This window comes from Thamnophis elegans, chromosome 3 (assembly GCF_009769535.1).
Source record: "Thamnophis elegans isolate rThaEle1 chromosome 3, rThaEle1.pri, whole genome shotgun sequence".
Taxonomy (NCBI): Eukaryota; Metazoa; Chordata; class Lepidosauria; order Squamata; family Colubridae; genus Thamnophis; species Thamnophis elegans.
Window position 1 is genome coordinate 95319753 of NC_045543.1, and position 15920 is coordinate 95335672.

The following is a 15920-nucleotide window of genomic DNA, read 5'->3' on the forward strand; positions in this document are numbered from 1 at the left end:
TGATCATTATAATTCTATATATATATGTATATGTATGTAATGTGTATATGTATGTATGTATGTATGTATGTATGTATACACACACACACACACATACTATAATAGGTCATATTGAATTAAATAAACTTTATTACAGTATGAAGCATGAAAGGTTGTGCTGCAATGTTCCTTTTGTTTGACAATGTGTCATTTATTCATTCCAACTGTACTTATTTCCTTAAATGTTTAAATAAGAAGCTTGTATAAAACATTTCAGGAAATAAGTACTAGCTTGTCCATTCCCTCCAATTATCTAGCTTTAAAGAATAAACATGGGAAAGATTCATCTTTATATCTTAGATGTTACTTTTCAGTATATGTGGCTTTGATTTCTTTTTTCTCCCTCTGAAGAACTCCCTCTGAATTTTGTTTTAGTGTCTTTCAGGCAAATTCACTGAAACTCGTGTGGTCAATTAATTTTGAAATGTAATTGAAAAGCAGTGATCAGTATTGTACCATGAAAGACACTACAGTTGCATAAGTCAAACTTCCAGTGCTTTGTATTTCAAGATCATTTGTACTTTCAGGACACCTGAAAGTTTCCATTCTTTTATGGAATGAATAAGTAAAGGGCTAAAAATCCAGACATCTTAATATAAAAATAAAGCAGTCAAACCAAATGTGACTTAAACTTTCCACTCCCTAGAATGCTACTTGTAATCTGTGCAGCTTAATCCTTCGATTAAAAATTCTCTGGAAATTCCAGGACTATAGGAAGAGAAAGGGAAAAAAATTGCCACTCAGCAATGTACACCGTATGGTAGTTATGGTGTACATGGAAAGAAAGCTGGCTTTTTTCAGACACTTTACAAAAGTCTGGTGCTAATTCAACAGTTTCTATAATACTTTGTGCTTTGTCTAATAGTTGATAAAAATTTAAAACATGGGAGCTAAAACTAGCCTCAAGACTGAAGGCCATTAGTTGCTATTAAAAACCGTTAACTGTGCAAATGCTGGATAAAATCAATCAAATGAATTAAACTTACCAAAAATTCCATGAAAAATTTAAACTTAAGTCAACAATATAGTTTTTCTTAATGTCTTAAGTACAATGCACTCTATTATGATTTCAGGAAAATTTGTGTAATTGTTAATAATCCACTTAAACTTTATTACATTTCAGAAATAATCAAAGCAAATCACATTGTGTGTATAATTAATTAATATGACAGAAAAGATGAATCACTTACATAATTATTCTTCTTCTGCTTTAGATGTTTGACTGGCTCAAAGATGCAAATTATATTTCCATAAGCAGCTGCAATCTAAAACAAATTGCAATTTAAGTCAGAGTTTTTGTAGTCTCCATTTCATAGAATTATTAAGGCACAGAAGTTTATTCAACCATGTCCTGTTGACTGAAAAAATATCAGCCAATAAAATAATTATTTATTTACAATATCTGTAAGGCAGTCCAAGTCAAACAGTATGATTGTGGGTTGCATACAACATAAAGACAAATAATACCATGTTTTCCCCAAAATAAGACCCTGTCTCATATTTTTGAACCCCGAAATAAACTCTTGGCCTTACTATTTTGGGGGTGGCAGGTGGGGAGGGGGAGAAGCGAGAAGCACATTTTACCTGACTTCCAGCTCCGTCAACAGCTCTGTCAATGGTGAAAAATGTGATGGAGCTGGAAGTCAGGCAAGATGCCCCCACCCCACCTGCCACCCTCAAATTGCATCCATAAAGGGGGTGAAGGACAGGAAGCCCTGCCGTGCCTAGCAAGAGGAGGAGAAGAGACAGCAAGAATTGCAGCTGCTTTTACAGCTGATTTGAGGCTGCACAAGCAGCAGGAGGCCCCGCGTGCCTCGCGCCCCCTTCAAGAACAGTCTTATCGCAATGCCAAGAGCTTGGCCCCAATTGAGGCTCTCTGGGGTGAAGCCTGCAGCCTGGCGCTTGAGAGGGTCTTGTATAAAGGGGGAAAGCCCTTTATACAACCCAGCCTCTCTTTCAGGTGGACAGGAAGCTCCCTCTTACCATGCAGCTGGCTGGTTGAGAATCAGGCAATCCTGGGAATTGCCTGCAATTCTTGTTACTGTGAGAGGCTGCACGTTGCAAAGAAGAATGAAGCAAAGTGGTGGTGGTGGTGGAGGATGAAGCAAGGCAGGGGCTGCAGAGCTGCCCTAAGGCCCCATACAGGCTTACCTGAAGGCCCTTCAGCCAGGCTACCCATCCCAAACCCTCCTCCCTCCCCAGGGGAGCCACATCCCTTCACTAACTGCTTTCCAGTTCCGTTCTCTGCTGCACATTCAGGTCAAGAAAATTAGTCTGTGCGACCATGTTAAAAAAAAACAAACCAGAAATGCAGACCTTCCAACTTCTCATTAAAAAAAAGTCTCTCTCTCTCTCTCTCTCTCTCTCTCTCTCACACACACACACACACACACACACACACACACACACTCACACACACCACATTCTTTCTTTGGGATCGCAGCACAGACGCCCCTCCTAGAATTGTAAGGCTGAAGGTTTAGGATTGAGCCTTTTGGGGATGTGTTTTTGGTGCTGCAATCCCAAATCCAGAATGATCGGCAGGAAATGGGAGGAAGCCGGCAGCTGGCTCAGTGGGCATTAAGCGGCTGAACCTCCATGAGGTGCTAGGGAAGGGAAAAACTGTCTCCTTTGCTGGCCACCCCATCCCTTCACTAGTGCTTATTTTCAGGGGAGGGCGTATATTTATGCCCACCACAAAAATCAGGGTTGGCCTTCTTTTTGGGACAGGTCATATTTTCAGGGAAACACGGTATACTGCTATATCTATATTCCTAGCTTCTCTAGAACAAAAATCAATGCATACACAGACACACACAGATTGATATAGCATATATATGTTGCATGAAGTGTGTGTGTATGTGTGTGAGAGAGAGAGAGAGGGGGAGGGAGGGAGAGAGAGAGAGAGAGAAAGAGAGGAGAGAAAGTAAATTTATTCAACATAATTATTAATAAATACATTTGAATCTAGAAATATAATTGAGTGCTCAACTGCAAGAAATTGTTATGTATTAAGTATGTATTTCCATTTAAGTCTAATTAAGTATATATTTATGGACTTTTTATCTATTTAAGCATAGATCCATGTGAATCACTCCCAACAGCAAGTACAGAATTTGATATGTCATTATTATAATCATATTGTATAGCAAATTAGAATAAAGCTTAAGTACCATTACTACTTACCTTCCCTTGCTGCATGGAACAATCTACACATCCCACTTGTATATTTCCATATTTTGCTCCAGGAATTATTTGTAATCTTTCAAAATCTGTCCCCAATATCACTATGTCACATCCTGATGCATAAGCCTACAGGAGGAAAAAAGGAAAATTGACTAAATAATTGTTATTTTTATTTTCTGTTAATAGCCCAAAGAAAGGAACAATATCTAGTGTCCATAACCCAGTCTACACATGTACTTTCAATCATGTTTATAATGCAAAGGAATATTACCTTAATATCTACTACTAACATAAATAAAAAAGTTTTTCAGATGCTATGTGGATAGTCACTTTATATGTTTCCTCCCAGAATACCTTTAATTTTTATCTCATGAATTTCATTAAGATATAATCACCAAGGGAAAATGTATAATCTATGAACCATATAAGCTTTCCTTTTATGAGCTCTCAAACTTGAGATATAACTGTTTTATAAGAGATGCCTTCACTTTGGAGATTTATGACTCCACCAAGGGGGGAGGAACTATTTGAGCATCCTGTGGCTTTTACATATCACATGATTATCAGGAGGTAGTGAATGACTAGTTTTGTCCTTATAAATGAAACTGCATAACATAATGACTCTTGGATCATCATTTCAGAGATAGCCTTAAAAGATTCCTAAATGCCTTCAATAAGGGCAAAGCTTATAATATATTTGAAAAGTTCTTAAAAATTCAGGGAGATATTCAGAAATGATATGACTTGAAAGTAGTCCATGTTAAACTGTCAGAAATGTCATATAACACGTTCTACATTTTTCTAAATATACCTATTTGCCAGTCGAAAAGGCCATTGGATTCAATCACTTAATAAGGAAGAGAAAAAGAAACATCAAACTATTTTCTTCTACATTTACAATGTAGTAGAAATGGATCTAAAATTTGGCCTCAGTTAAAATTTGGGCCTATAATAGCTAAAACCAGACCACTAGAAGAATCATGTGCAATCTCAAAGGTATCAACAAACAATAAACAATTATTATTATAGCCATGTAATTGTTTATCCTAAGCTGATCAGCTCAGGTGTTGCAGGGAAGTAGGACTTCCTGTTCAGTTTATTTATTTATTTACTGTATGGTATATTATACATGTACTAGCAATACAAATTAACATTTCAAATACATTAGTAGAATCCCAAAAACTATAAATGTCAAAAAGATCTATATTCAAATGTCAACGTCTCGTCTAACCATTGAGGTAGAGTATTGTTTATATTTTAAAAAACTCAGATACTGGACTGGTAAATGCCCTCAGCTTACAGTGGTCATGATGTGATCTACAGTTTGACATGGGACCCCACAGTCATTAGCCCTAGGATTGGTATGCTCCTGTTTAATCCATTCAAGGTGATTAATGGCCTTTGATGGGCTTCAAAGGCACATTGGGATTTTTCCTGGGTAGCTGGTGGTCAGTTTCACTTGAGAGCTTAAACTTCACCTGGAATAGATATGGACAGGAATCTTGAATCAGATTGTACTCATATGGCTTTACCATATTCATCAATCCCATGGGGCTTCCTGGATTTCTGAAGGGCTTAGGAAATGAAACTACAAAAGAGATGTCTAGATCATCACTGGAAGATGATGAACAAAACCAGCCAGAGGTGTAAACTCCCTACTTAAGGATTACATTGTGGCAATAAGAGCAGCTAAACAAGGTACCCCACAAGTAAGGCTTTCTTTCTCCTCTGACTGGAACTAACTTCTAAGGGAGGTGAATCACTGAAGGATAGTGCCTTGCACTCCTGATTCCCATAACCAGTCAGAAGGTTACTGTGGTCAGACAGCATCAAAAGCTGACAAAAGTTCAAGGAACATTAGGATAGATGCACCCCCACCCCATCCTAGCTCTGACAAAGGTCTTTAACTAACCTTCACCAGAAAGATTGAAAACTGACAGATAATTCTCCAACAGAAAATCATGACCTCTTGAGGAGGGAGAATACCACCACTTCCTTTAAGTCTGGTGGGATCACACTTGTCTCAGGGTCAAAAGAACTGTGTTGTTACTTTCTGGCTGTTTTACTAACCCAGGTGTGGCCAAAATCTAATAAATAGGTAGCTGGACTGACAAAGTATCTTTTCCATTTTCTTGGGCATAACACAATCATAATCCAATTAATATTACAAGACTATTCCTTGGCAATTCAATAGAACTTAACCAATCAGATTCCAATCTTTGAGAGAATATGAGGAACTCTGCTGGACAGCAATATTCCTCAGAACAGTCCTGGAAATATTCCTATGGATCCTATTCCTTCAATCGGGAGTGGTTCTTCCTTAAGAGGAAGCTATATAGCTTGGCAGCTATAGAGAGATGCAATAAGAGTGGAGAAATAGCAATGTTTTGCCATCCTTATTGCGCTGATATATGTCTGAATATAGGCTCTCATTTGTGCTTGATCAGATTCATTCTTTGTCTTTCTGCAACACTCCTCTAGACATTGCTAGTGTTTCATCTCTTGGAGCTCCAGAAAACTATAAACCACCCCAAGATCAGCATACAGAGAAAGAAGCATAGGAGCAATTTAGTCCAGGGCCGCCCCCATACGCCAATCCAGGCTTCTGCCAAGGTCACTGCTGTAGTGCTGATATATGAACATCTCCAGTATATTTAGCCCTCTTAAACTATTATATTTAAAAAAATATTGAGATCTTCAGCATTATAACGCAATTTAGACCAATTCTACATTAAAGATACATATAGTATTCATATAGTAATTCTCAGTTGAGGCGATAGTTGACTACCGTATATACTCGAGTATAAGCCGAGTTTTTCAGCCCACTTTTTGGGCTGAAAAAAGCCGCCTCGGCTTATACTCGAGTCTACAACTGGATCCGGCAGTGCTGTTGCCTGTTGGAGGAGGAGGAGGCGAACCAGCCTGCCACCGCCAGCCACCGCCACCCCGCCGCTCTTCCCGCCCCCTTCCAAGCCCCACAGTCCAGCGGACGCAGCAGAAGCAGCCCCGGGGCTCCGCTGCCGCTCCCTGCATTTTGTGGACGGGGTCTCGCAGGAAGGAATCCCCTCTCCAAGGGATCCCTGTCCAGAAAATGCGGGGAGCGGCAGCGGAGCCCTGGGGCTGCTTCTGCTCCGTCCGCTCCTCTCTGCTCTCCTGTCGCCAGCTGGTGGGGCTGACCCTGATCCATAAACACTGCCGAATTCAGCCTCGGATCTTTGTCGGGACCTCTTTCTGGTCCACCTCTGAAGTCCATATTCTCCATAGTCTCTCAAACTGCTCCCCCCCACCTCCAGTTTCTTCCTAGTTTGATCCCACGCACCGCTGACCTAGGAACCGCATACCTGCCAGCAGTTTTTTCAGGCTGCTCCCAGATGGGAAGGGAGGGGGATTGTATTAGCCAAAGGGGGGAAAGCGAGCGAGCGAGCGAGCGAAGCAGTGGGAGGGGGAAAGGGTCCCTGTGAAGCCCTGTGGCCAAGGAGCGCTGCCTGCTTTTAAAGAAAACCTGGAAGGGGAAGAGGGCGGGTTTTTCCCCCCTCCCTTTTTCTTTTCGTTCCCGTGGCTCAGCCTCTCCTTTCCTTGGGGCCGCTGACCTAGGAACCGCATACCTGCCAGCAGTTTTTTCAGGCTGCTCCCAGATGGGAAGGGAGGGGGATTGTATTAGCCAAAGGGGGGAAAGCGAGCGAGCGAGCGAAGCAGTGGGAGGGGGAAAGGGTCCCTGTGAAGCCCTGCGGCCAAGGAGCGCTGCCTGCTTTTAAAAAAAACCTGGAAGGGGAAGAGGGCGGGTTTTTCCCCCCTCCCTTTTTCTTTTCGTTCCCGTGGCTCAGCCTCTCCTTTCCTTGGGGCCGCTGACCTAGGAACCGCATACCTGCCAGCAGTTTTTTCAGGCTGCTCCCAGATGGGAAGGGAGGGGGATTGTATTAGCCAAAGGGGGGAAAGCGAGCGAGCGAGCGAAGCAGTGGGAGGGGGAAAGGGTCCCTGTGAAGCCCTGCGGCCAAGGAGCGCTGCCTGCTTTTAAAGAAAACCTGGAAGGGGAAGAGGGCAGGTTTTTTCCCCTCAGTTGTGAGGGCAATGCTGCTCGCGACTTTCCCCTAAATGTTGGAGAAAACTTTTCACCGCTGTCCTCCTCGGCTCATTTGGGAAGGACGATTGTAACAGGTTGAGATTTCCTTTCAAAACAAAACAAAACCAACCCCTCCCCCGGTCCCAATGTTTCAAACAACCCCCTTTCCTGCTGGGAAGAGCCCAGCCAACCCCCCCGTCCCTTCCCATTCGAAAGGGAAGCTCGTATCACCTTCTAGAGAAAGTGGCAAATGCCCTCCGTGACTTCCTTGGTTTTTCTCCGGGCTCTGCTCTTCGGCATTGCCCTTGGGGAAAACTGCCGCGGTTTGTTTCCTTGAATATATTAACAGGCGCGTGGAAAGCAACTAAGCCAAGGAGCGTACGTAGTCCAGCCAAGCGAGTCTAGTTTCCTGGGGTCCCTTGCTCGCTCGCTTTCCCCCCTTTGGCTAATTTGGGCTTCTCTTTCAAAGAAAGAAAAAAAGAAAGAAAGAAAGAGAGCCTGAACTCTGGAAGAGGAGGAGCCAGGGTGTAGAAGGGGTTTACAATCCCATCTGGGAGCAGCCTGAAAAACTGCTGCCGCGCCACGCCTGCGCCCCAAACAGAGCTGGGTCCAATCAGCCTTTTTTCCCCTTTTTATGCCCTGTCTCAGACGTGCAGGCGCGCATGCTGTGAACTTGCCCACTTAGACGTCGAGGTTGCCACGTGCACTCTTGTATTTTCCCCTTCCTCTTACGTGTCCCCCTTGGTGCAGCGGGCTAACGCTGGTGAAAGGAATGGGGTGGACACAACTGGTAAATTATAAACCACAGATTTTAATCCTATTTAATTTTTAATGGTATCAAATTTAGCTATAAAGAAGAGAGAAAGAAAGAGGGAGTGTGTGCACAGGAGTGTGGATTTTCTAAAAATCCCATTGAATCCAGAGGAGGGAAGAGAGAAAGAAAGAAGGAGTGTATGAGGGTGGGAGATTTCCTAAACCCCATTGAATCCAGAGGAGGGAAGAAAGAAAGAAAGAAGAAGTGTGTGCACAGGAGTGTGGATTTTCTAAAAATCCCATTGAATCCAGAGGAGGGAAGAGAGAAAGAAAGAAGGAGTGTATGAGGGTGGGAGATTTCCTAAACCCCATTGAATCCAGAGGAGGGAAGAAAGAAAGAAAGAAGTGTGTGCACAGGAGTGTGGATTTTCTAAAAATCCCATTGAATCCAGAGGAGGGAAGAGAGAAAGAAAGAAGGAGTGTATGAGGGTGGGAGATTTCCTAAACCCCATTGAATCCAGAGGAGGGAAGAAAGAAAGAAAGAAGAAGTGTGTGCACAGGAGTGTGGATTTTCTAAAAATCCCATTGAATCCAGAGGAGGGAAGAGAGAAAGAAAGAAGGAGTGTATGAGGGTGGGAGAACGACAGCTCTGATGGTGATGACTGCGAACTCAGTGATGATGACAATGTCTATGCTGATAACCTCACACTAGCTAATGCTGAAGCTCTGTTTGGACATACAGATGATGAGGAGGAATCCAGTTTTGAAGGATTTTAACTCTTATGTTTTAGCTTGGTTGCTGAATGAGCTAAGGTTTTTGTACATTTAAAGTTATTGTTGATACCATATTGTTTTTATTGACCCACTTTTCCACTTACAGAGCTAGTTATTTATTTATAAATAAATAATATTTATTTATTCAAAAACATTATTGGTATCTATTTTTATTTTTGAAATTTACCGGTAGCTGCTGCATTTCCCACCCTAGGCTTATACTCGAGTCAATAACTTTTCCAGCTTTTTGGGGTAAAATTAGGTGCCTCGGCTTATATTCGGGTCGGCTTATACTCGAGTATATACGGTATACTGAATTTACCACCTTCCTCATCTTCCTTGATTTGATTATCTTATTGAAGTGTTAAATCTATTATCTTGCCTTGCAATATTCCATTTTTTGGGGTGTACTGTTAGAAATTTATCAGAATGAAGAAAATAGAAAGAGACAATAGAACCTCCATCTACAATAAGAGAATGCCTTCCAAGGAACCTGAAACAAGAATGTGATTTCTGAGGTAAAAGCTTCCTTGTATTCTCATCAACTATCATTGTTGACATTAAATATTCTTGGATTATTTGGTAAACAATACATATGCTTAGCTTGTAAAATTCTGGTTCTTCAAGGTCTGTCAGGTTCTTCTCTGCTTGAAAAATGCAAGATGATGTCACAATAAAAAACCTGATAGAGCATTCTTAATACACTTTCCAATGCACAAGGTCCCACTTTCAATTCCTATATATAGTAATATATATAAAATGTAGAGATAAATGGGAATTAACATATAATGGCTGCTACCATCTAATTTTACTCTAAGAGGAATAATTACAACAGTTATTCTTTCCACATAGCCAATGTTTAATGTAACATACCAAAATATTTGCTGTATATCCTATATAAGCAATATTCTTGCATTGCTAATGAATTATTTCACTAATGGATATAATTTCACAAAGCAGCAAATTAAGACTTTTAAATGAAATCTTTTGTAAGAAACACTGAAAGTATAGTTTTAGTAGCCATGTCTATTCGTCACCAAACAAATAACACCCTAATAAATTCCAATTCCACAATTCTTCAGTGAGATTAGTATATACTGTACAGATGATACATGATTTTGTGCTGTCCTTTAAGACCATTAGTTCAGAATAAATGGTACATTTTTGTAACACCTCCCCTGCAAAAAGTGCAGTGGCTACCAGTAGGCTTATGGGTGTTATTCAAATAGTTGATTCTTATATACAAAGTCCTTTAACTTAAGGCCTAGTTATCTTAGGGAACATTATTCTCCCATTATTTCTGACTATTCTGAAAATCAGACTCAGCATACTTCGATTCTCATCCAAGAAGCAATATCATTTTATGGAACATGGGAGATGTTGGTTGTGTCATGACACTTGCCTTTGAATCAGCATTGCCCCAGTTTAAATGGCACATTTCTCCTTAAATATATTTTGAAACTGAGTTTTTCCCCAAGCTTTGAATTAAATTACAATTTGTAATGGCATGTGGTAATGACATTGGAAGGCAGGGGGAAGACTCATATCCAGGGCCAATGGTCAGATAAGCAGTGGATTAGCCAGCAAAAAGAATGTGGCTATGGCAAACATCTCAGAAATAATTTTTCATAGTTTCTTAGGCTATAAAGGTAACGGGGGATAAATGTACTTTCAGATTGGCAACAATCTGTTAATGTATTCTTACAATACAGTAGAACTAGTACTCTGGTTATGCTTCTTGTTTGGACCACCTCACAATACTGACAGATGTGGGCTCCAGAGGTGGGTTGCTCCCGGTTCAGCCGGGTTCGGGCGAACTAGTAGTGGTGGCAGCAGGAGGTTCTACCCACCTGCCCGGACGCTTCTGCGCATGCAGAGAACCTTCTGCACATGCACAGAAGCCTCACACGTATGCACTGGTAATAAAAAAAATAGAAACCCACCACTGGTAGGCTCCATTTGTAAAAGCTTTTAAAAGACATTTATTCTATTTCACATTTGATATTATTTGTTTTTAATTCTGTTTAACACCTAGAGTCAGCTCAAGGACTTTCATGAGCTATAAATATGAGTTATAAATAAATAGAAATTACAAATTTAATGAAGAACCAGAAGTCAGTCTTTGAATACAAAGTCAGACCGAAATAAAATAATTGGGGTCAACAGAGACACATTGTATTCGCAAGATGCAAGAATTCTCATATTCAATGCACTGTGCTAGATTACAATGGAATTGGGATTAGAGATTGCAGTGGGAAACATACTGTGTGAGATCAGATCAGTATGTTAAGCAGTAATATGATTTACTGGGTTGGACATTATAGATGATTATAGAATAACAGACTTGGTAGGGACCTCAGAAGTCTTCTAGTCCAACCCCTTGCTTAGGCAGGAAACCCTACTACTGTTCCTTAACCAAGGCTTGGGGCTTAAGCATACTGTGAATGTAGCTAGATTTTCACAAACTAGTCAGATAATTTAACCTAGTATTCCCATAACCAGTCAGAAGGTTACAAAGCCGGTTGTTTGTTTATAATCCAAAAGGGAGTCATGTGAACCCAGAAAATGAAGTACGAACAAATAAGCCTTCCCCTTTCTGACTATAAGGAAGCTAAAAACAAAAGCTTGAATTCTAGCACCTCTTCCTCCTCTTCACTCTGATATTCATGTTTCATATATTTAAATTAGTCGCTGAGGGGTGGAATGAGGGAGGAATACAATTCAGTTGTTACATTATTTCTTTGGTAAAGGCGAATTCAGGATGAATAGGAGCAAAAATACTGACAAGAGAAAGGAAGACGGAGGAGGAAACCAAAGGATTAATAAAGCCTTCCCAAACTAGCCCCTTTTCTTAGTTCAGAAAGGACAGGATTCATCTACCACCCACCCCCGTTTTTAAAACTAACATGGGCGCCGACACCGACGCTGTGCGGACAGGTCGCGCGCAGGTTAATAAGGCACCTGCTGAACCACCCGCCAACGACATCCGGCTCCGCGCTGAGGTTGAGGCCAAACCCAGCCAGGAGCCGGGGAGAGGACGCAGGAGGAATCCGTTAACCGGCCCCGACAGTGAGGCAGACTCACCGTGAAAGGGTGGCCGTCGACGTTCCCCACGGAGAAGCAGTTGTCCCCGGGGTTGACAGCCCCCGTTAGCACCTGGTGCAGGTTCATAGCGGAACCGTCCTTTTTCCGCTCTAGACCGACCGGCCGGCCGGCCACGCAGCCGTCTGAGCCCACCGCCGATGCTCTGTGAGCTGCTCGGCCGCTGATCAGTCTCTCAGGAGCCGGAGGAGGAGGTGACGGGCGGACATAGTGTGGGGCGGGCCTCCTCACAGGCTCCTCCCCGCCATGGGCAGACCGAGAGCTTCTTTCTGGCTAATCACGCAGGCGAGCTCTCCTTCCGCCTCAAGACGCCTTCCTCCGACAGCCTCAATCCGAGAGCCTGCGCCGAAAGCTCATAATGCGAGGAAACATCGCGAGATCAATGAAACAATGACGTCTCTCCCCTAAACGACGAACATTTTTTTTGTTTTCCCTTTCTCTAATATAAACAGCACTAGGTTGGATGACAGCGGACACACGCATGCGCTCTAACATAAACAGCACTAGGTTGGATGACAGCGGACACACGCATGCGCTCTTTTGAAAGACGGGGGTATGGGCTCGGAAGCATGCGTAGTGTTGACACGCGGCGATATTTTACGACAGCTCTCGGCCGCCGATGAAGGTGGCAAGAAAGCTCTATTGCATCTGCGTTGATACGTTTGTGCTTCTCTAGGATAAATATCAGATTAAGGCGCGTGAAGTGGATAAAAAATATGTGACAATAGCGGTGCTAGTTTACTTCCGTGCAGCGTGAGAACTATTACATTTCGATAAAGTTGCAATGTTCAGAGCAAACGACCCAGGAAGACATAATGTGAAAACAAATTGGATTCTCTTCCTCCTATATTCAAGTCCTATATGTATTTACGTAGAAATAAGCCCCTTAGTTCAGTGGACCTTATGTTTGCGGATAGAGTGTTCCGTTAGTTGGGACTGGCAGATGGGTTATGTTAAGTTTGCTACATTACTGAAAAACTAAATAGATGAGAATTTGTCGGATTCACAGCACTGTTGTAAGTTTCTGTTTAGGTATTGATTTTGGACTTTCAACCCATGCGATTTCTCTGCGGGTTGTTCATGAAGCCAATGAGGAAGGAACACTCGGACACGAATTCCCTTCGAGACGAACCGACCCAGAACGGAGTCCGGGGGTCCTTTTTTATTGAGCATACACAAGGGAGGGGTGGATTCACATAGCCAATGGGGACCAATCATGAATTGTGCAAGCTTACAGTATATGGTAACTCATTTACTTCCATGTAGACCTAAAGAATACTCATAGTCAATAAACCTTTTATCGCCATGTAAACTTCCAATCCTTAATTAATGTTTGAGAGTTAATTAGTTGTAACCCCTGATTTAATTAACGAACTCCCTGATTTAATCAACGCTTATAATTAAGAGTCTGTGATTGCTGATCTTACTTAGTGTTAAGAGGTAAACAGTTGGTCTTACTGATCCAATCATATGGTTAGTCATTACTTCTATACATGTTTCAGCATAGCTAACGTATGCCTGCGCGTATATCGCAACAAACCCAATCCATCTCAGGGTTATTTTGGGGAAAACAGGAGGAAGGAGTATTAGATATATTCATCACCTTGCATTGTTTATAAACAAAAGTGGGTTAAAAATCAAATATTGTACTGCAAATGCTAAAATAAAATTGAAATACTTTTTCATTTTATTTAGAACTGTTTTATGTGTGGGCTGTCCATTTTCCCTAGCTAACCAACCACTATAACTGATAATTTACATGAGCTGATGTGTGACATATTCAGAGACTATCAAGTTGATAAAAACTGGTCTATATAGTGATGAAACAGGTAGATGTGGGAAGGAATATCTACTTACTTGTAGTTTCTGATCTTTTAGGCTGCAAGTATCTGTGCATCATAAGTGTGATTGACATAGAGCTCTTGGTGGGATTCACATATCAATAGAAAGCACTATAAGATTACAATTATGGTTACAATTCCAGATAGTAAACTTGCCTCACATTTACACAGTTGTGTAATAGCAATAGCAGTTAGACTTATATACCGCTTCATAGGGCTTTCAGCCCTCTCTAAGCGGTTTACAGAGTCAGCATATTGCCCCCAACAACAATACGGGTCCTCATTTTACCCACCTCAGAAGGATGGAAGGCTGAGTCAACCCTGAGCCGGTGAGATTAGAACCGCTGAACTGCAGTTAACAGTCAGCTGAAGTGGCCTGCAGTACTGCACCCTAACCACTGCGCCACCTTGGCTCTTGTGTACTACAAGGTTATGTTTAAACAGCAATGTAACCCATGGTACTTGTGAACCAAGCCAACTGGGTATATTAAGTTAAAACCAATGTAACCCATGGTTTTAACCTTAATATACCCAGTTGGCTTGGTTCACAACAGTAATAAGTCATAAACCTTCTGAAAAGGACATTTATGGAGACAAAATTAAGCTATGCTTTTTAATCCCCTGAACAGTATTGAAAATACACTATATTGCCAAAAGTATTCACTCACCCATCCAAATAATCAGAATCAGGTGTTCCAATCACTTCCATGGCCACAGGTGTATAAAATTAAGTACCTAGGCATGCAGACTGTACAAACATTTGTGAAAGAAGGGGTGGCTCTCAGGAGCTCAGTGAATTCCAGAGTGGAACTGTGATAGGATGCCACCAGTGCAACAAATCCAGTCGTGAAATTTCCTTGCTCCTAAATATTTCAGTCAACTGTCAGCTGTATTATAAGAATGTGGAAGTGTTTGGGAAGGACAGCAACTCAGCCACAAAGTGGTAGGCCACATAAACTGACAGTGGAGTCAGCAGATGCTGAGGCGCATAGTGCGAAGAGGTCGTCAACTTTCTGCAGAATCAATTGCTACAGACCTCCAAACGTCATGTGGCCTTCAGATTAGCTCAAGGACAGTGTGCAGAGAGCTTCATGGAATGGGTTTCCATGGCTAAGCAGCTGCATCCAGGCCATGCATCACCACATGCAATGCAAAGCATTGGATGCAGTGGTGTAAAGCATGCCGCCTCTGAAATCTCGAGCAGTGGAGACGCATTCTCTGGAATGACGAATCACGCTTCTCCATCTGGCAACTTGATGGACGAGTCTGGGTTAGGCGGTTGCCAGGAGAACAGTACTTGTCTGACTGCATTGTGCAAAGTGTAACGTTTGGTGGAGGAGGGATTATGGTGTGGGGTTGTTTTTCAGGAGCTGGGCTTGGCCCCTTAGTTCCAGTGAAAGGAACTCTGAATGCTTCAGCATACCAAGACATTTTGGACAATTCCATGCTCCCAACTGGCCCCTTCCTCTTCCAACATGACTGTGCACCAGTGCACAAAGCAAGGTCCATAAAGACATGGATGACAGAGTCTGGTGTAGAGGAACTTGACTGGCCTGCACAGAGTCCTGACCTCAACCTGATAGAACACCTTTGGGATGAATTAAAGAGTGGAGACTGAGAGCCAGGTCTTCTCGTCCAACATTAGTGTGTGATCTCACAAATGCACTTCTGGAAGAATGGTCAAAAATTCCCATAAACACAGTCTTAAACTTTGTGGACAGCCTTCCCAGAAGCTGTTATAGCTGCAAAGGTAGGGACTGATGTCATGTTGAACCCTATGGATTAGGAATGGGATGTCACTTACAGTAAGTTCATATGCAAGTAAAGGCAGATGAGCGAATACTTTTGGCAATATAGTTTATTTTGCACAGTGTAAGTGATGAAATGTATATCATGACCTTATGCAATCATAATTTAACATAGTTGTGTTAGATTTCAGGACTTCTACATAATTGTGGAGTTTAGATATTAAGAGAATTTTAATTTGACAGTTCAATGCTTTGGAGTTCTACAAAAAGCATTTTGGAGGATGTAGAAAAATGACTTTAGCATCCACCTGCCATACCTTCAGATAGATGCAACTTTCCTTATTATTGTGTTGTAGTTGTAGTTTTAAAAAAAGCATACATGCTTTAAGAAGATGTATACAGATTCTATGTGTTCCA

General features: G+C 41.8%; 1 protein-coding gene across 1 annotated transcript in view; it reads right to left on the bottom strand.

The window, feature by feature from the left end:
* Positions 1 to 12309, bottom strand: part of DMXL1 (Dmx like 1) — an 80694-nt gene extending 68385 nt beyond the window's left edge. Inside the window, exons 1-3 of the mRNA XM_032212789.1 lie at positions 11897 to 12309; positions 3226 to 3351; positions 1230 to 1304 (exon numbers count right to left, since the gene is read on the bottom strand). Of these exons, the coding sequence (XP_032068680.1) occupies positions 1230 to 1304; positions 3226 to 3351; positions 11897 to 11983 (288 nt within the window). The 5' untranslated portion in view covers positions 11984 to 12309. The remainder of the gene's footprint in view (positions 1 to 1229; positions 1305 to 3225; positions 3352 to 11896) is intronic.
* Positions 12310 to 15920: the final 3611 nt, after the last annotated feature.